The 22307-nt window shown below is 38.4% G+C and overlaps 1 protein-coding gene across 1 annotated transcript in view; it reads right to left on the reverse strand.

Annotated features, from left to right (window-relative positions):
- The window catches only part of CPLANE1 (ciliogenesis and planar polarity effector 1), a 58372-nt gene that overhangs the window by 28940 nt on the left and 7125 nt on the right, over positions 1-22307 (reverse strand). The window contains exons 10-26 of the mRNA XM_032206281.1: positions 21320-21566; positions 20083-20235; positions 18649-19409; positions 17228-17412; positions 16482-16562; positions 15678-15842; positions 14774-14947; positions 9944-10172; positions 9572-9711; positions 6623-6840; positions 6112-6276; positions 4221-4359; positions 3768-3877; positions 2798-2959; positions 2532-2640; positions 1861-2167; positions 486-1419 (exon numbers count right to left, since the gene is read on the reverse strand). Of these exons, the coding sequence (XP_032062172.1) occupies positions 486-1419; positions 1861-2167; positions 2532-2640; positions 2798-2959; positions 3768-3877; positions 4221-4359; positions 6112-6276; positions 6623-6840; positions 9572-9711; positions 9944-10172; positions 14774-14947; positions 15678-15842; positions 16482-16562; positions 17228-17412; positions 18649-19409; positions 20083-20235; positions 21320-21566 (4279 nt within the window). The remainder of the gene's footprint in view (positions 1-485; positions 1420-1860; positions 2168-2531; positions 2641-2797; positions 2960-3767; positions 3878-4220; positions 4360-6111; positions 6277-6622; positions 6841-9571; positions 9712-9943; positions 10173-14773; positions 14948-15677; positions 15843-16481; positions 16563-17227; positions 17413-18648; positions 19410-20082; positions 20236-21319; positions 21567-22307) is intronic.

Consider the following 22307-nt stretch of genomic DNA (forward strand, 5'->3'; position numbering starts at 1 on the left):
TAATGCACATTCTCTAACTCTATAATAACAGTGCTAGTTGGAAATTCAGAATTCACTATTCACCAATCCACAGCTAGCTTCAGTTAAACTGCATTTGTACTGTCCTCTGAAGACAAATAAACTCACATTCACATTTTCTCTTAGAAACTCTATTATTTATCTTGTTTTTCTAATACTCTATCTCCAATTCTGGCTTTCTTCAAAGATAATGTTGAAAACTAGACATAGTGATTTAACTTTTAAATATTTGCTCAAATACTGTGATAACTAGATAACTGATTTTAAACAGGACTTCCAAAGAGTACTTTCATTTCCAGCCAGAGTCTTCCTAAAGAATTCTCTTTCTGTAGCAAGTCCTAAAGGAAAGGCTATTGATCAGCATTCTATGTTTTACTGAAAATCAAACAATAATGTAAAAGGAGTGTAAGATTTTGTTTGCGATCATTTACACCTTACATTGACAGTTATTCCATTTCCTGTCTTACCTTATATGTTGTACTCCTTGCTTGTGAGCCATCTACATACAACTGTTCGATCAGCCATAAAGAAGAAAGGATGGCAGCTGCTGATGTTTTCACATGTATCATTGGGAAACTCTCCTCTGTGGAATCTTGTTTATTGGAACCACAGGGCAGCTTCTTATCAGACCATCTGATAAACCACTCAAGCAGTTTTGCAATATTGTTAAATTTACCCAACAATTCTATAGCTAGTTCTTCTCCTGGTACAGTATCAAGTACATCAGTAGTTTTGTAAATGTATTTAGAAGTTGCTGAAGTTTGTAAGCTAGAGAAAGTATGCTTAGGGATGGTCTGGCTTGCTGATGCAACAGTTACTCCTTGATTGTCAACCTGAGCTCTGTAAATTGATTTATGTTTTAAACCAAATAATCCTTCTTTAAGCCCTTTGATTAGGTTATGCACGCAAGGTTCTCTTGTCTGTGCGACAGACTGTACAAAAGTTGGATTTTTCAAAACTTTTTTGTTTATATTATGGACAGAAGCTGTTCCAGGATTGCAAGATGCCAGGGTGACAGCATAGCAAGAACCTGCTCTAAACACACTTTGGCTTCTAGTTTTGACTTGCCGACGTTTTAATGTTGTATGAACATCGAAAAAGAGGGAGTTTAATTCATGCTCTCGAAGAAGTCCAGAAAAGCTAGTAAGAAATGGAATTCCAAGGTCACTATCCTTTATGAGGTCTCTCTCAAGAATATAACTCAAAAAAAGCTCTAAGAAAATAACATATTCATCATCATCACGTTCAAACTCCCATGCACCAACTATAGGTAAATTACACTGATTATGTGTGCCCTTTCCATGTACTTTTTCCTTATGTTTTGTTTTCCAGTTAAGACCTTTTGTCTTGCAGGTATTATTTTTGCTCCCTATTTCTCCTTGTCCCTGATGTTCATTATCCCTGTCAGACAAGAAACAAACAGAATTAACATCAAAATCAGTGCTAAGAAGATTTAAATGGAAAAATAAGTAAATGCAACATTACTTCCTCTTCTTCCTCTTTTGTTAAAAATGCATAGCTAACAAAAAAAATCTTACATTAATACAATTTTAAGGCAGCAAATTAATCAGAGGTTAAATCCATAGTTCTTACAGAGACAGTAACTCAGAAGTATCATATCTGAATCTGGTCATGGCTAATAATAATTGACATTTCAATAACAGTATTACTTAGTACCTGACATAACATTGATAGTTATAAGATTTGATACATTTGTAATTTCTCATTTGATATATTATTCAAAATGATAATTATCATATCTGGTGAAAATATTATTTTCCCAGTAAGACAACTGTTTTTTTTTTCTTAATGGAAAGGTTTCTACTACCATTTTATCCATACCTTTGAGGTGAAGGTGTTTGAGCTCTCATTTCTTCTGTAAGCAAAGCATCAGAAAGTGTATCTGCTGTTTCAGCATCACTATATAACTGAGGACTGCCAAGATCAGTAAGTGTGCTTCTGCTTAGACTAGTGCCTAATGAGAATCGGTCATAACAGTGTTCCACCTCCTCATTAACTCCCTCTTCTGTTGGCTCCCAAATATTAACTTCTATGGGGCCTATATTCCTTATTACACGTCTCATAGCCTTCATTCTAGATTTTTCTGCAGCCTGTATAACAACAGACATAATTTCTTCACTTTCAGAACCTGCCCAAAGAAAGAAAACCAAGAAATTTTAAATGTAAACTACTCAGTTTTGACTTATTGTCTCAAATTGCAACATGAACAACCTTTAAATCATCATTTATTATAGCCATTTATAAATCCATATGGCAAATATTATAAAGAGAAGAAAACCATCAACTTGGAAGACATGATATCCTGTATTTGGTATAGACATATCAAAAATAAAATACAGACTTTGCCACAAAACCCTCTTAAAGTTGTCTAACTAAAAACTATAGTAACTATTTTGTGGGAGGTATGAAAGAAGGGATTGTCACAACTTATTAACTAAGCAGGGTAAAAAAGAAAGCTCATTTAGTATTTCCTGAAGAAGGATAGACATTACCTTTAACAGTACAGTGTCTGAGTCGCTGCTGGAGACCATGATATTTATCTCTTAGTGGAACCCTTACATCTTCAGGATTAGGAAATGCTTTTACAAAAATTTCTGCCACCTGCAAAATATAGTTTCTCCTTCAGTACCTAACAGACAAGTGATGTGTAATTTCAAACAGAAGTTACATCAGCAAAAATGCTAACTAGTAGCATTTACATGAAAAAAACATTTGTTATACTCTCTATTGCTTTTGTTCTATTTTTAATTTCTTTTACCTTTTTGACTGGTGGCAGTTCTCCAAGTAGGCTCAAAATGACATCTTGAACTATTTCTTCAACATTCATGAACCTGCAGAAGGGAAGCATTCGACAAGCCCATTCTGCGGCATTCAGACAATGATCAACTGTGGAGGTACCATATTCATTCTTCTTTAGATCCTAAAAAAACACTTGCTATGTCAACAGTAATTGACATAAACAATATATTTCAGCTAAGCTATTCAAACATTGCAGACTACAATGATTCTTTCCCAGCTAATGTGAAATAAAAACAGCTAACAGCTTTCAGAGTAAGAAATATACAATGGTAGGAGGCAGGTCACAGTTGTAATGGGGAAAGGAAAGGAAGAGGGAGGGGTATTTTGAATCTGTCAGTGGTTTCTATTTCATTTGTCACTGCTGCAAGACACATCGAAAAATCAAAAGAGTCATCCTGTTTATTTGAAGCTTGATTTTTCTAGTGAAGAGAATTTTGGACACATTTTAAAAAGAAAGCAAACTTTGCTGAGGACAGCTTAGTTACTAAACTAGATACAACAAAAATCTACATCTATATTGTTATGGTATATAAGACAAATATTATAATGTCAGGAATTTCTTTTTCTTCTTTAACCTTTTACATAAATTAATGAGGGTGTAACAGACAAAACATATTAAAATTTAAATCTTTTTCTTTATTCTTTTGAAAACCAAGGCCCAACCTTCATCATAAAACATGCTGCATGCAAAGAAAAATAGTACATTAAATAAACATTGATCAGAATCAAAGCCCATCAGAAATACCTTTAGGAAGCTGCAGGTCACAAACAGCACTACTCCGCAGCATCAAGTGCTTACTGCACATTTTATCATTTTGTCCTACTATGCAAATAGGAGTCCTCAGAGACACATGCATCAGATCTTTAGCATTCTTCTTACAGCTTTATACACTTAAAATGTCTCTTTACTATATTAGTAATATAATTACCTTATGCGTGTTAATATTTTCCCTTGCAGTTTGGTACCGTCTACAGCTTTCAGATAATTTTTCACGAACATGTAACATCCAACACAGTGCACATAGCTCTCTGAACCAACCTGTGAGATAAACATGTGATGTGATGAGACTGGCTAAATAAATGAACAGCTTGAGATTTTCATCTAGAATAAATGAATTATTTATTTTAACAGTAATCCAATAAAAATGTCATTCATTCTTTTCAGTTTTCAGTAGTGCCCCTATAACACATACCTATAACACATTCTAGCACAGGAACTTTTAGAATAAGAGATTTGATAACATAATTAAAAGCTAGGAAAAAGAAGTGTTCCTGCAAACACTACAGAATAAATCATGCTGATTAGAGTTTCTTTACACCCATGGATCATCTCTTGTGCTCTTTTTTCAGCTCTAAATTACTCTATATTATTGCATACAGACCTAAAATTTTACAGGAAATATCATCAAGTTGATGGTCTCTAGAAGATGTAGAGCTACAGAAAACAGTATGGAATTTGCAGTAATGAAGCAGAGTCTCTGGGAACGGATTCATTGAAGGAAGAGATCCTTTCATTCGAATCTATAGATAGCAAAAATAAGTAAATAAACAATGGTCTTAATTATTTAGATATGATTAGGAAATGTATATATGTACCAACATTTTTTCTTGCTTATCAAAATTGAAATAAAAATCAGTTAAAATTTTTATACACCATTGCTAGATGAATAGCCTCTCAGTTATCAGCAGAATACTGTCAAGATCAGTAAAATTTCCTTAAGCTTCCTTAAGCATTTTCTTCAAATCGGTATTCTGAAAATTCATTTAAAAGAACATGTTCTGTATGAGCTACAGCAAATCAAACATTTTTGTTTGCATGGTAATCCATGAGTATGGTGAAATAAATACAGGAGCAACAATGTATAACTCCTGTTTCAGCTGCTACTTCTGGCCATTTCCCTGCGCATTAAGTATTAAACCTCTGTGTAACCATTCAATGAACTGTGAGAAGGCAGTATTTATTCAAAAGACAATTTCCTGATCTGTTTCTCTGCCAGATGCAGGTGCAGAAGGGTTGAGGGAAGAAAACTTCTATAGGTTCGTCAGTGATAAAAGGAAGACTAGGAAAAACATAGTTTTTTCCCAGAAGGAAATGGGAGACCTGGTTACTCAAGATATGGAGAAGGCTGAGGTATTCAATGAATCCTTTGCCTCATTCTTCACCAGCAAGTGCTCTAGCCACACTGCCAAAGTTACAGAAGACAAAGGTGAGGACTGTGAGTGTGAAAAACCACCCAATATAGAATCAGACTGAGTTTGAGACCACCTAAGGAACCTGAAGGTACGCTTGTCCATAGGACCTGATGAGATCACGTGCAGGTCCAGAAGGCACAGGCAAATGAAGTTGCTAAGTCACTATCCATCGTATGTGTGAAGTTCATTTGAGGCCATCCAGTGAAGTTCCCTCTGACTGGAAGAGCGGAAACATAGGCCCCTTTTTTAAAATGGGAAATAAAGACAACATAGGGAACTACAAGCCAGTCAGTCTCACCTCTGTGCATGGCAAGATCATAGAGCAGATCCTCCTGGAAACTCTGCTAAGGCACATGGAAAATAAGGAGGTGACTGGTGACAGCCAACAGGGCTTCAATGATGACAGACTATGCCTGACAAATCTAGTGGCCTTCTATGAAGGGGTTACTGCATTGGTGGATAGGGGAAGAGCAACTGACACCATCTACCTGGACTTGTGTAAAGCATTTCACAACTGTGCCTGCATGACTACACTCAAAGGGCTGCAGCCAACAGCTCAATATCCAAGTGGAGACTAATGATGAGTGGTGTTCCTCAGAGGTCACTACTGGGACATCTTTGTCAATATATTGTAAGTTTGGTTCCGTGCAAACAAAATATTGAACAAGATCTTATAAGCCCTGTGTACTAAGACCACCACTTTACCTGAATGGGAACATCGTGTTCTCTGGTACATATTCAATCCTAGTGTGATCTGGAATTTACTTTCATTTAGCAGCTGCAATTCCCAATTAAAATTAGCTTGTTTCTTTCCAATACAGAAAGAAATGTGCTTGTTCTTTACCAAGCAGGTACAGAAAGGAGACAACTCTATGAAGTTGATACCTTAGAAGTTTACATTCTAGTTTTCTGAAACAATTAAACACAAGAGCATAAAATTATGAGAAGATATGTTAAAGACTTGACTCAGCAAAGTCCAGATGAGACAGAATGCTCCCACAATGCAATTTCAAGCCTGTCAGTAATATTTACTCCTGATAATCAAGTTGCAGCGGAAAACCCTAGAAGTTAAATGCTTACTTTTTGCATAATTTGTCTTGCCCATTTCAGTTGTGAAATATACCACTGTGCTGCAGGGCAGGAACAACGAGCAGCTTGGAAGAGCAAGATAATTCGCTGAAGAATTCCTGATACTTTCTCACGGCTTTCTCTCTCAGATTTTAAAATTATGTCATTGCAGTCTTCCTGAAAAATAAAAAAATCCAAGCCAAGAACAAGGCCCCAGATTAGATAGAACATCTATCAGAAAGGAAAATAAGGAAACATCCTTTCTGCTCCTAAGAGAATATCCCCTCTTTCTCTTTGAAGCACAACTTCTTTATGGAAAAAAACACAGAGAGGCACACATACTTTATTATCACCATGTAGTTCCTTAAAGAAATTAATGGACATAGAAAAACATTAGACACAATGATAAGCTGAAAGGAATCAAAATACACATTATAATTATTTTACAAATACATGAATACTATTATTATTTTATAAATACATCCAAACAAGGACCAAAGAAACTTCTATTGGGCACACTTACTTCACTGAGAGAAGCTGGCTGAGGACAGTATAATGGTGGTGCTGGAAGATAAAGGCCATCTGGAACTAAACCATATAATTTTCCGCTAAGATCCTTGGCAGAATCCATCAAAAGCTTTAACATCTCTGAGAGAATATCAGCATCTGCCATAACAGCAGCTTTCAGTAGGTCCTGTACTGAACTACAAAGAACATTTGCATCTTCCTCTTCAATGGCATCTATAAAATATTAAACACAGAAATCAGTAAATTAATTGACTTAACACATGGCCTTCATTCTGAAATCAAGTAGCTCTGTTCTCAGGATTCTCATTCACCTGTTACAATGCATAGATCTCAACTACTTGCATAAGATAAGATTTTCTGCATTTGAAAATAGGACTCAATTGCTACTTTTAGTTTTTCCACATTAAAGGGGAAGCTACTGCCTTTCTAGAGATCAGAAATATTCAGGTATGCATTTGCTTGGGATAAACTTCTGGCAAATCTTTCTCATCAAGCAGGCGTAAATGGTCCATCTCATTAATAATGACCACAACAATTCTCTTATCTGCAAGCATAACATTCAAGGACAAGGAAATATATTTGTTTGATGTATTTTACATATTACTCCATTTTCTTCACATCTTCTAGAAGTAGCAGGAACTTCAACATACATCATTACCTGCTTCCTGAAATTTGCATAATACTATACTTCTCTACTTCCATTTCTATTCCTCCTGCTTGTCCTGAAACATATGCTGCCAAATCTCTCCACTACCTATCCCACTTATGGATCACTATATATACATGTGTATGTGTCGTTAAGACAAAATTATTGGAAATAAGTATAAAAGAAGAATCTGCACAATGTTTAGGATAGTGCTCACATAAAGATTAACTAACATCCACCTGCTGACAGGAATTTAAAATGTGGTTTCCAAAAACACAAATATGAAAAGAGTAAAGAATAGAGACTGCACTAGTAAACTTTCTATAAAATGTAACAGACAGGTTGATCTAGCTAAGTGGAAGAATTTTAGCAGTAAAGCATTAAGTTAGGTTATGTGATAAAAAGCTCATGTGCATTTGTACAAAGGAGAAGAGAGACAACAGTACGTTCATTAAAAACAAGTTTTTAAATTCAGGTTCCCTGAATAATACTGAGACCAATCTACTCAAAGGACCGTCACAGGAATTAAAAAAAAATAATAAAAATTAATAAAAAGCTACACACTCCGGGAAATGGAAAAATTATCTGTGCTCTTCCTATGATTGTCCTAGGAGAGCCATCAGCACCAGTGTTCAGGTGTGAAACCCATCAAGATGAGTGAATGGGAGTAGCTCTCTTAAGTACCCTTTGGACGGAGAGGGGTCATTGTCAAGATGGATATGCCACACTGCAGTATGCAGAGGAAGAATGTCTTGGCATTTCACAGGGCTCATTATAGGACCTTTATGAAAGGAAATGAAGCCACGGCATAGAGTTGTGCCAGCCTCACCACTGTTGGACCCTGTCAACGCATAAATATTTTCCCGTGTGAAGGGCACTATTCTGTGTGTCCGCGTATGGGAGTTCCAGTGACAGCAAATGGGGTAGGACTACAGGCTAAACAGCTTGTATCTGGGATGCCAGCACCTCCAGCGATGGAAGTATGTCAAAACAAGTGCTAGCAGCCACAGGATGAGGGCAAAGCTGGCAGTTACTAGAGGGACCAGTGAAGTCCTGGCCAACTGCTGGAGAGAGCATTAGGTCTGTGTGTCAACTGGGAGAGTTGGTTGACTGTGTCAGTAAGGACAAGAAAAGGGTATTTGGATACTGGAGGGACCAAGGAAGTCCTGACCAACTGCTACAGAGGCTGTATGTGTGCCAGCACACATATGTGTGTCCATACTGGTGATACCGAAGGAAGAGATGGTTACTGTAGGGATCATATAAAGAGAGTGGTTTGGGTTGGAAAGGACCTTAAAGATCATCTAATTCCCAACCACTGCCCTAGGCAGGAACACTTCACACCAGTTCACACCTCACATCAGCTAGCTCTGGATGGACTGTAAGTCCAAGGCCAGCTACCAGGGCACGCAGACTGCGTGCAGGTGGACAACACTGTGTGTGAATGAATGGGTCTGTACCAGAAACCAAAGTGAAGATGAGGTTTTGGGAACTCATCTATGCAGATGCCAGCAACTTGGGAGACTAGCAATCCCAAATCCAGATAGCAGACAGTAGCTAACAGAGGCACCTACATTGTGCATACACTTGCATATGCATGGACCTTCTTCCTGAATAGCAAGAGAGGGAAGCAGGCTGTGGTTGATGGTGCCATTCACGAGTGTTAAGCATGGCTGTATGTGGTTATAAGTGTGGCAAACCACAGACAAGTGTTGTAAATGTGTTTGTGTATGTGTCTCATAGACACAAACCCTCATTCTTGCTAGCTCTGGACCTGATGGAGCTGTGGAAGCCTCACCAATGTCATGTGATATGCTTTATTCCCCCCTCCTCCCTTGACATACATAAACAGTAAACATAGATCAAGATGGTTTTTTAAAGTATGACGATACTTTCCACACTATTAATGTATTTACACTTGTTTCACAGTACTTAGTTTTAATAAGGCATTAGTTTTCTTTGAACCTGAAATTAAGCTAAAATATAGTCAGATAAGGTATTGGCTAGCATATATGAAGAAGGATCTAATATATGACCTTACAAAGATAACAAAGGATGGTGTATAAAAAATCTTTTGCATGCAAACCATGAATGAAACTGTTGTGTTTTCCTCAAACTAGAGTCAAGAGATCATAGGGTCCATTTTTAGAATGATAAAAACCAAAACCCCTACAGAATTAAAATATTTTTATGCCTTAACAGTAATGCACACAGTGAAGATGAGGTAATTTTTTTCTTTTTAAGAGAGCATAACAGTTGTAACATCAAAAAAAATCACACATTCATAATTTTATGTACCTGTAAACTGCTTGTATTTCAAATCTCCTTCAGTTGATGTTTCAGAAGTTACTGGTTGTCCTAACAAAGACTGTAACTTTTCCTTAAAAGTCTGCACTGGTGATATGCTTAATGGCAGATGATGCTCGGTGTTTTTCAGTCTGCAAGTATACCAAACAACTTCATTAACAATAAAAGCTGTATATAATCTAATGAAACTCTGTTAAATGAATATCTAACACAAAGTAGCTAATTGTAACATGTTAGATGTTACAGCTGCAAGGAATCTGAGAATACATATTTTTATTTTTGAGACAAAGGGTATGTTGTTAAGTCCATGCAAATACTGTTCAGTAACAAAACACAATGTATTAATTTGAAACTCAGATTTACCTTGAAAATTCATTAGAGTTCTGACAATACAGAAGGTAGGCAACACCAATTGAAACAGACAGTTTCCAGTTGCCCAGTCTGTGTGTCAACCACACAGCCTCTGGAATGAGTCCACCAACAAAGAGCAAGTCAAGAGCATATTCAGCTGTCCACACGGATGAAAGGTTCTGGTCCCTCACAGCTCTGGCAACCAGACAGTGTTGCAGTGGAATAATACGGGAGGATATATCTGAGACACAAACATACATGTAGAGTTTAAATGGATCTGCATGCTGTAAAATGAATAATATAGAATTCATATGTTCACATTGGTTTTGGATTCATTTCAGCGTACAATTACTATTTATGATTTTAGAGACATACTTCAGGGTTTATTTGCAGCAGACGGACACAGCTTCTGCTGTTAAATATTACTGAGGTCAGAACAAGTTATTTTCCTGCTTAGCAATGTTGGATATGAAGCCATATGCAAAATTAGTGGGTTATTCTAACTTTAAAGATTTAATCACATTGATGGTACATTTGTGAGCATGCTACATATGTGTCCAGAGGGCATATCTGAGCTAGATGTAAATCCTGAGAGTTTTCCTACCATACCCATATTGTGCATAAGAATTATAAAGGTTGGAAGGGACCTTCAAGATCATCCGGTCCGACCATCACCCTACTACCAATATCACCCACTAAAACATGTCCTTAAGCTCCACGTCCAACCTTTCCTTAAACACCCCCAGGGACGGTGACTCCACCACCTCCATGGGCAAGCTGTTCCAATGCCTAACTGCTCCTTCTGAGAAAAAATGACTCCTCATTTCCAACCTGAACCTCCCCTAGCACTACTCAAGGCCATTCCCTCTAGTCCAATCACTAGTTATCTGTGAGAAGAGGCCGACCCCCAGCTCCCCACAACTTCCTTTCAGACAGCTGTAGAGAGCAATAAGGTCTCCCCTGAGCCTCCTCTTCTCCTGACTAAACAACCCCGTTCCCTTAGCTGCTCCTCACAGGACTTGTGTTCCAGGCCCTTCACCAGCTTCGTAGCTCTTCTCTAGACACACTCCAAGGCCTCAATGTCCTACTCACTATGCTTCTTACTGTTGAGGATAAAAAAATACAATTAATTTTAAGGAAAAAACAGCAAATTATTTTAAGAGTTTACTGAGAAAAAAAATAAAAACAAGTTTAAAACCATTTTGTTTCCTGAGGATTAAACTTGTTTTCCAGTAAGATGCCAATCAACATTAACTCTAAGGAATACGTTGCTTCTTCCACCTGTTTTCTGTTGAGGCAGTAACATTACATAGGTAAATAATGGAAAGAGTGGCTGACACTCCAGAGGGCTGTGCTGCCATTCAGAGGGACTTCGACAGCCTGGAGAGATGGGCTGAGAGGAACGCATGAAGTTCAACACAGGTAAGTACGGGGTACAGGGCACCAGTACAGGCTGGAGGCTGACCTGCTGGAGAGCAGCTCTGCAGAGAGAGACCTGGGAATCCTGGTGGACTGCAGGCTGACCATGAGCCAGCAGTGTGCCCTTGTGGCCAAGAAAGCCAATCGTATCCTGGGCTGAAGTGTTGCCAGCAGCTCAAGGGAAGTGATCCTCCCCCTCTACTCAGCCCTGGTGAGGCCATACCTGGAGTACTGTGTCCAGTTCTGGGCTCCCCAGTACAAGAAGGACATAGAAGTACTGGAATGAGTCCAGACAAGGGCTATGAAGATGATGAGAGGACTGGAGCACCAGTCGTACGTGGACAGGCTGAGAGAGCTGGGCCTGCTTAGCCTGCAAAAGAGAAGACGGAAGGGAGACCTTATCAATGTGTATAAGTATCTGAGGGGATGGCGCTGAGAGGATGGAGCTGGTCTCTTTTCAGTTGTGCCCAGCAACAGGACAAGAGGCAACGGGCACAAAATGAAGCACAGGAAGGTTCGGCTGAATATGAGAGGGCACTTCTTTGCTGTGAGGGTGACAGAGCACTGGAACAGGTTGTCCAAAGAGATCATGGAGTCTCCTCTGGAGATACTCAAAACCTGCCTGGATGCCATCCTGCACAATGTGCTCTAGGTGACCCTGCTCAGCAGGGGGGTTGGACTGGATGATCTTCAGAGTCCCTTCCAACCTCAGCCATTCTCTGACTCTGTGAAGAGTATGCTCAGGCTCAGAACGTATCTGCGTATATAAATACGAGAAAGAAGGGGGCAAAGAACACTCACTGGTGCCCAGTGATTGGACAAGAGACAAGTGGTAAAAACTGGAACACAAGAGGTTCCATGTGAATATCAAGAAACACCTTTTAACTGCAAATGTGACAGAGCACTGGCACAGGTTGCTCAGAGCAGTACTCAGCTCTGGTGAGGCTGCACCTCGAGTACTGTGTTCAGTTTTGAGCCCCATGCTACAAGAAGGACATGGAGGACTCATCGAGAGAGTGCAGAGAAGGGCGACGAAGCTGGTGAGGGGCCTGGAGAACAAGTCCTACGAGGAGCGGCTGAGGGAGCTGGGCTTGTTCAGCCTGGAGAAGAGGAGGCTCAGGGGCGACCTTATCGCTCTCTATGGGTACCTCAAGGGAGGCTGTAGCGAGGTGGGGGTTGGTCTGTTCTCCCATGTGCCTGGTGACAGGACGAGGGGGAATGGGCTTAAGTTGAGCCAGGGGAGTTTTAGGTTAGATGTTAGGAAGAACTTCTTTACTGAAAGGGTTGTTAGACACTGGAACAGGCTGCCCAGGGAAGTGGTGGAGTCACCATCCCTGGAAGTCTTCAAAAGACGTTTAGATGTAGAGCTTAGGGATATGGTTTAGTGGGGGACTGGTTAGTGTTAGGTCGGAGGTTGGACTGGGTGTTCTTGGAGGTCTCTTCCAACCTAGATGATTCTGTGATCTCTCCCTCCTTGGAGATCTTCAAAAGCCATCTGGACATGCTCCTGAGCAAACAGCTCTAGGTGGTCCTGCATGAGCCGAGGGATTGGACAGGATGACCTTCACAGATATTCTCCAACCTCAAACATTCTGTGATCCTATGAAAAGTTTCCTAACAACCCAACTCTCCAAACAGAATCTTTTGCAGTAAAAAAAAAAAAAAAAAAAAAAAGCCACTAACTTTGATGAATACTCATTCTCAGAAAAATGCTGAAAGCAGGACTTAAACTAACAACTACTATTTGGGTTCAGTGACATCCTAGCTTGGCATTGCAACTTGTCCTGGTGTCTGAAGCATTCTGACTTCCAAGACATTGCTGAATAAGCAAAAAAATGGTGTTTTTTTTTTTTTTTTGGCAGATCCAATTTGAGTATTTTAAGTGCTGCTTTTCTCCCATTTTTGTGAGTATCAAAGTCAGTCAGAGCAATAGGTCTAGATAACAGTATGTAGTGGGTTTACGTGGCAAGGTTTTGGTAGCAGGGGGCCATAGGGGTGGTTTCTGTGAGAAAGATCTAGAAGCTGCCCCATGTTTGGGAAGGGCCCCATTGTTTTCCAGATCCGAGCCAATAAGCGATGTTGTTTTGCGCCTCTGTGAGAGCATATTTAAGACAGGGAAAAAACGCTGCGCCAGACAGCAGCCGGGAGAGTCAAGGGAGTGGGAGAACAGCCTTGCACCAAGGTCAGTGTAGAAGGAGGGGGAGAGGTGCTCCAGGCGCCGGAGCAGAAGTCCCCTGCGGCCTGTGGTGAGGACCATGGTGAAGCAGGATGTCCCCCTGCAGCCCATGGAGTACCATGGTGGAGCAGGGTTCCACGCTGTAGCCCATGGAGGAGACCACGGTGGAGCAGGTGGCCCTGCACCGACGGAGGCTGCCACCTGTGGAAGACCCCTGCTGGAGCAGATTCCGGGCTGGACCTGTAGCCCGTGGAGAGGAGCCCACGCAGGCAGGAGCAGGTGACCTGGCAGGAGCTGCTGCCCATAGGGAAGCCAGGTTGGAGCAGTTTTCTCCTGAGGGATGGACCCCGTGGTACGGACCCATATCTGGAGCAGTTCTGGAAGAGCTGCTGCCTGTGGGAAGCCCACGCCGGATCAGTTCATCAGGGACTGCATCCCGTGGGTGGGACCCCACAGCACAGGGGACGAGAGTGACCGAGAAGGAGCGGCAGAGAAGAAGTGCTGTAGACTGACCATAACCCCCATTCCCCCGTTCCCCTGCACCGCTCGGGGGGAGGAGGTGGAAGAGGGTGGATGGGGGGGGAAGGTGCTTTTGGTTTCTTTCCTTTGTTTCTCACTTCTCTCGCTTGTTAGTAATGAGCAATAAATCTTACTATCTCCTTATGCCAAGTCTGTTCTGCCCATTACAATAATTACTGAGTGATTTTCTCGTCCTTATCTCAACCTTTGAGCCCTTTTCACATATTTTCTCCCCATTCCTCTTTGAGGAGGGGGAGTGAGAGAGCGGCTGTGGTGGAGCTCGGCTGCCCACTCGAGCGGAACCACGACACAGTAGTATTAAGAACCATGAAATTCTAATGTTGTTTAATTTGCGTGAGAAAAAAGACAACTCATCCCGTCATCCTTTTGCCTAATCTAGTACCACACTTTGATTATTAGCTTCAAAGCATAGGAAAAAAATATAAAAAGACAAACAAAAACCTATGGTTTACATAAATCAGTTGCCCACAAACTATTAACATTAAATAGCAAAATATTATCAATAATCAAGAAATTAAAAATTAATCTCACACAGAGACACACACTCTCCTTGACAAAAAATATCTGGAAAAATAATTTTATCTTTACAACTAAGAATGTTGAAACCATCAACCACCAAGTTGAAGCACAATAGACAACATTGACATAAACATGAAAAAATGATAAGAGCTAAATACAGAAAATTAAACTGCTTTTAAGAAAAATACCTGGTTCAATGTGGAGTGGGTGTAAGACGTCAACGTTGTGGGGTGGAAAGATATAGAGCGGCCGATCTGTGAAATAAGCAGCCATGAATCGTGCCATGGATCGAATCACAGCCATAGCAGTTTCAGTATGAACATCGGTTATCATCCACAGTTCATGCTGAGAATACTTGCTATCTAAAAAGAGATGTCAAATTAGAACATTCGAGGAAAATTATTTTATATTTGAACACTAAAATTGCTTAATCAACTTATAAGGTATATATTTAATACTAAAAATACGATATTAAGTTTATTGACTATTTTTTAGGACATAGCTAAATATTCTTCACTAATTACAAGTTATATTAAGAGACTTTTATATTAGGTTTCTAATGATGAGAAATGGATCTCTAATATCTAAATTTAGACCCGTCAAAAAACTGTTTACATTTGGAAATTCAGATGCCATTATGACTTTGGAGAAAAAGAACATAGAACTTTTCAAAAAATTCCCATCAACCATTCACCAATCTTAAACCAAGTACTTCAATATATTGTATCATAAAAGTGTGTTAGATCAATACAGAATGAAATCACATAATTTCCCCGTTACTTTTTCTATCCAAGGACTTTCCTTAAACTGATTTGAATCTAGGGATATTTATACAGGCCAAGTTTTCATTAAAAATTTTACAGTGAAAGCTGCCTGAATGCTTACTCCAACACATAAAGATGAAAGGACATCTGAGAATCAGAAAAATATCTCTGAGGTCACTTAAAACAGAGATCGGTCTGACATCAGCTTCAGTCCAGTGTAAAGAAAAATGCATGATGTTAAGTGTGTGTGTGATGGCATACATATCAGATACTAGGTTACTCAAACAGTATCAAGATACACATTCAGTTTTACACAATTCAGACATACCAGAAAATTTTTCCATCTGCTTCATTGAGACCTGTGATCGCCTCAGAATCTCTTGTACTAGATGATCACAGAGTCCCTGAGCCTCACACAAGTTATAGTGATACAGATGGCAGAACAGTATAGCAAGGTAGTATCTAGTCTGAAGAAAACACGCTCTTTTACCACCTGCATTAAAAGAGGAAGAAAGTCATTAGACAAGGAAACAATAACCACAGAAAACAGACAGAGCAAGTTTGAAAGTGTAAGTTCCTCCTACTCCAGAAAGATATCTACACAAATACCTACTCTGAGAAGCTGAGCAGAGGGAATCAGGAGCAGCTGTTTTAGGATATACAATCCTCTGTCAACCTCTGAGTTACTGGTGGGTTAACTGTAATCCATAATGGCTTCACGTAAAGAGATATGGCAGTTTTCTAAATATAACTTAAGACAGACAAACAGGACAGCTCAAGGTAGTCTAGCCTTTACAGAAGAGATGCCTAAAGTACAAAGAAATTGCTTTGAGATCCACTAGTCTTCCAGTAACCTGAATTCTTTCTGCACAATGTATCCTTCCTTTACCAAGTACTTTACAGTCAGAAGAAAACTCTGATATCAATGTAGAAATGTATGGGCTTTTCTCAAGGAACAATCAAACGTAAGTTCTGGCTGGTGTCTATTCAATCTCCAGATCAACTTTAAACATGCATCCTTTATCTTTCTTGCCTCTTTTTTTGACAACGCAACAGAGAATCACAAATAACTACACGAAGTAATTACACACACTCTCCCCTTTTCCCATCAAGAAAATATTTTATCCCTTACCCTTTGCCTTGATTTCACAAAGAGATCTTTTCCAAACATCCACAGATTCTCTGTATGAGCCCAAAAGGAAGTTCTCCTCACCTTTAAAAAAAAAAAATCACATATCAATACATTTAAAGCTCTACATAGTTACAGTTTTACATGTGCAAACACACATTTACTGCAGTATGATTTACAAAACAAACAAAACAAAACATGCACACACAGTGTGGAAGATAGAGCACCAGACACAACTGTAGGAAATTAAGCTACAGCAATATATTTTTCGCAAAATAAATATGCTAGATTAAGTCCATTATGTTACATTAATGATGTTTGGTTGAGGCTGACTGCATTTATGTACATGACGTGTCCATGCCCACAGTGTTCACACAGACTAAGCATGATTTCTAAATAGAAATCCAGTCAAGACAAGCATTGCGATGCCAATCTACCTCAGAAGAAATAAAACAGAGCAGGATTCGGGTCTTTCCTTCATATTCTTTAACTCCTGATTCAAAGCAAAATTAATAGATTTTTTTTTATTTAGCTCAACAAGCTCTATAGGATAATACAAGTATAGTATGTACAAGTGTAGACATGAAGTATTTGGAAGAGTTCTAACCAAATTTTAAAAGAAGCCCAATGCTAACTTACTGTTTAATTTGGTGGACAGTTACTGACTCTCATTAAGTTGGACCTAGTTTTCTAGTGTTCAGTTAACTGTGCAACTACCTAACAGTCTTAGTTCTTTACGAAGTACTAACCAGCTACAGAATTAATCTTCAAATGTTGTTCTAAGGCCACTCCTGAAGACTGGAGAGTTGCTTGTATATGACTTAAGAGCAATGAGACAACAGACTCCTCTGCTGCATTCTTGTATGCTTTTCTGCTCAGCTGCATCTGATACCAAACCACTTTCTTGTACAATAGTCGCCATAGTACAACCAATCTGTAGTTCAAGAAGTAAAATATGAAAAGACAAAACAGTTCATTTTTTTTTTCCTGTTTTGCATTATGAATTTAAAAGCAAAATTATGCGTATGTTAATAACTATTTTCCTCACCACAACAACAGGAAAAATAAACACTTTTTGCCCTGGGTTTTGCTTTTTGATCAATACACATTGCTGTTTATGAAAATTCAGAAGAATTAGGATCCTTCAAGTACCTAAACACTGTCTTCAAAGTGAATCCCTGGCTATCCAAACAATAGGGAAATGAAACAACCCAGATAAATCTCAACGCAGATTATCGGTGACTCTGTAAAGAAGACTGATGAAATATATGATGTAAGTAAGCATAACAGAAAAATGAAGTCAGGGGAAAGCTGACTGCAGAGAATGAACCCAGGGCTAACAAGTCCCTGCAGCCTAGCATGGTACTATTAAGAAGTACTCAGCTTAGACAGGTAATCAACTTGCCAATAACAACCAAATAGACATTGGCACAGACCTGAGAAAGCTTACACAAAACTGTAATACATCTGCATCTTGTTCTCTAGCACTTCTGCTTCCAATACTACTAAGTGCAGAGCCAGTCATATTAATAAATGTACCGCTCAATACCTGGAGTACAACTAACCCAGAATGTGCATCATCATGTAAGAGACAATTGCCTATCAAATTTACAATGAACCTAACGTTATATTTTCAGCTTATTGAAGAAATATATTCCACTGTATTAAGAGGAAAGTTTCTTTCAAGCCTATGTGTAAAACTTCAAAGAGGAAGTGCTTGCTGATAGTTCAATGTTTCCACATACTGCAGTTTTGCTTCTTGCTCCAGGCCACCATATATATATATATATATACATAATCACATGCAAAGTTTGCTGACTAAACCCATGTCATAGATATACTGCATATGAGCCACCTTTTGGCTCCATGGAATTCAGAACTTCTGCTTGGAAGGGGAAGGAATGGACATAATGCAGTAAAAACAACATAAATTGTAAAATCTGGTGCAAGCTGTTACCCCATCATTTATCTCTGAACCAACTGAAAGTTAAGTTAGTGTAACTGAACTGTATTCAACTTAGGTTTGAGACCCCATCTGCATGCTTTAATAGATTACCATGCTTTTCCATGGAGTGAGCTATAAAAAAAACAAAAGGATGTTGCAATTACTGTATATTTGAAAAATAAAATAGCTATTACAACACTTCTTCCAGGCAAAACTCATTCATACCTTTTTTCTGTTTTTTCATCATAGTTTACTGCTCGAGGAGGCTCTCTAAGCAGAGATTTCAGTGAGCTGAATTTCTGAGTCGCACTGTCATCAAGAAGTAGGAAAACAGGCACAACAAGTGAGTCAAGCTCCACAGGACTACGACCACCAGGAGATGCAAGAAAATTCTCATACTGTGGTATGCATATGCTACTTAGAGTGTGAGAAACCATCTTCAAAAGACAGAAGCATGCAAAAAGGTTTCTGGAGAACAACAGATCTTGTTGCTGAACAAGCATCAGCTTTAAAGTTTGCAGTGCCAGCTTTGCCACATGACCAGTAAGACTGCCTCTTGAATGCCAGTGCAAGACGGTTAAGTACTGTTGAAAATATTTTAAAACATAATGAATCCAGTGAGTATTCTTCACGGACTTGGATAAAAGTGCATCCTGATTTAGCAGAGAACACTTCACAAACTGAAGAATGTTGAAAAAATGGGTAATGCAGCTTACTGTATAATTCAGAAAAGTATCCTTCTCTTGTATATTTTTTAAAACCCCTATTTGCCAAGCAGCAAGGAGATTTTTCTGTATGGAATGCAGTTCTAGTGATATGTTATCCTTCTCTTCAGCATTGTCTTTTGCATGAATAGTATCAAACATTGATGCAAATTCTAAGTGGCCTTGATCAGCTTTACCAACAAATGAGGGGATTCTGTGGCTAATGCAGCTGGAAGAGCTATTATGAAAATGTTTTTCATCATCTGATTCTTCTTCATAATCCTAAACCAGGAAAGGAAAAATAAAAGACAACAGTTTAATTCAAGCCTATTGCCAGAGCTCAGTCTGCGACCCACCATTTAATGAGTTTCACAAATGGAACTTTTATTCTTAACTAACTCTAATTGATAATAATGTTTAATTCATTATCAGTTTCACCTAGAGCTCAAATTAAATACAGTTATCCAGAATATTTGTGCAGATAGAAATTTTATTACCTAACAACAAAAAAAATCACTTCTGCTGTAGGGACTGCAAGAGTGTCTAAATCAAGAAATAAACACCCGTTCTTTATTAAACCAAGAGTTTGAGGAAGAGTGTTTGCCAGATATTTGTAAAATATAGAAGCTACTCAACATAAGACCCAAAACTACAAAGAACAAAAAAGCAAAGGTGTGAAATGAAATTGGGAGATTGTTCTGTGATCAAAGTTACTGTGCCATTCTTCCAAAAGAGATATACAGATTTTTTGAATCCTCTAAAATTGAGGATAAATAACTTACATTCTTAGGATAATAATATACTTTCCATTAATATACCTTATAGCATGATATTATTTTTTTTAATATAGTGAAGCTATACACCTTTTAATATAGTGAAGCAACACCTTTTAATCTAGAATATCTTAAAAGTAAATAATTTGTACAATTATAAGTGGAAAAATGCTATTAAGTACCAGTAAGTCCACAGTTTTCTCACTCATTTCCGTTGTGTCCTCCTCCAGAAATTTTGGAATGTTGGGATTGATGGAGTTATGATTTTGAGTGTGTTTTAAAAGACTAGCTTTTAACGACAACAGTGATCGCATATGCAGATGTCTCCCTTTAGACTAAAATGGACAATAAAAATACAAATCATTATTTGTGTCAAGGAAGATCAAACCAGATACTTGGTAAATATAACAAGGAAATTGGTCTCTTAGGTAAAAAGCTTCAGTTTTAAAGTCCCAAACAGAAAGGAAGAACAGGTTAACAGGTATACATTCACATAGAAACAAACCATGATTTGGCCATGCTTTGGAACTCTGAATTTTCTCAGTATTTGACAACTCTATTTTTTCATGCTGAAGGAATCTGCTTTCTTGATCCCTCAAATGATCCTACATGTTTATTAGTAATTAGGCCCTTCTTGCATTCTTAACAGCAACATATCTTTCAATGTTGCCTCAAATTCCTGCCCACTCTCCTGGTTTATACATAAATACCAGAATATTCCATTTCTCAAAAAAAATTAAAAACAAACCGATAGCCATTTGAAGACAAGTGGTATACCAACGGCAAACACAAGAATTCTCAATACCTATCCTATTAGGAAGCTAGGTGGTTGGTAACACTTGCAAAACCTTTTCCTTCAAAGGTTTCCATTTTCCTGGACTTAGCTCTACTGAGAAGTGATACAAAAATAAACCCAAGAACTTTTAACAAGCCTTAGCCAACAACATCAGTTAAGGCCCTAATATAAATATAGACAACATCATTGGGACTGCTGCTGACTACTCTAGAATAACACCTACCTAGAGACATAGCAGATTTACATAATAATTTCTGCATCATTCTGAGAGGATGAGTTGGTCAGAGTGGTATAATACCAGTCGATGCTCTGAAGCAACTCTATAGAGAAATCCACCCTATTCTATCACAGATTAAGAAAGAATACACAGTAACAGTTCAGGCTATGTCCATGTCCTTTACTACATTTTACTGAAATGCTACCTAGTCTTCACAGGAATAAAGTTTTGAATAAAACTATAAATTCGGTGTTTTTCAGTTCAATGCCATCCTCGAAACTGCTTCCTACTTCAAAAGAATTTACACTAATTTCACAATAAATTTAGGCACTCTGTTTGAAAAGGTGCATTTTTATATGTATGAAGTTTTATTTTACTTAAAGCACACAAAAATCCATAACCCTACCTTGGAGTTCACTAGATTCCTTCGGACATTTTCCAGCCGTTGGGTTGAATCAAGCAAAAGGGATCTTAAAAATCCTGCTGGTGTAAGACTGTTAGGAAATCTTAGCACTGTTATCATGTATCCATCAGAGACTATGAGGTAGGGCAATCTTGAGTGTGAAGCAACAGAGAATCTCTGTCTCATGAGGTCACTTTCAGAGGCTGAAGAACCAAGAGTCTGACTAGAGTCTTGACATGAGTGGTGCTGTCTAAAAGACATAACCAAAAAAAAGACGCAAGTATCACATATGGTAATCATGAATAGAATAGAGAAGAAATAACTTAAGAACATTTTTTATAACTTCCACTACCATCCCAATAGCCCCATTCAGAATTTTAAGGAAGTATCTAAATTTTCTCAAGATGAGTAAACTTTGGGTAACACTGTTTGCGCTTGCAACATGCCACTATTTTTCTGCAGTTCTGATTTTATGAATTTTAGAAAAATAAAACAGTATTTTCCCCAGTTTGAATTTAAATCTCTACATCACGCCCTCTTACCTAGGTCTTGCTGTCTATGACAAGCATTTGAACATGCAATCCTGTTCAACTTCTGATAGTCACATACGAAAACCAAAAAGTCCCTGAAGATCTGAATCTTAATATTTCTGAATTAGTTCAGACATTCAACACAAATATTTTAAAATTAACAAACAAGTCTTCTCTAACCAAAGAGGTTTTACAAAGTCTTCTCTTAAAAAAAAAAAAAAAAAAAAAAAGAATGAATCCTTAACGGAGTTCTGGAAAACTGTTGTGCATGTCTTGTAATGCTAACCCAGTAACACTTTAAAAACTGGGTAAAATTGCTGTTGTTTTTCTGTATCTTAGTAGTCCAAGCTTGAATAGATTATTTGAAAACAAAGTAGATGCAGATATTTAATAAATAACCTTAATTCATGTATTTTAACACATTTTACTATCTGATTTCTCAACTAGACAGTGTAGGAAGG

The sequence above is a fragment of the Aythya fuligula genome, chromosome Z, assembly GCF_009819795.1.
Source record: "Aythya fuligula isolate bAytFul2 chromosome Z, bAytFul2.pri, whole genome shotgun sequence".
Lineage (NCBI taxonomy): Eukaryota > Metazoa > Chordata > Aves > Anseriformes > Anatidae > Aythya > Aythya fuligula.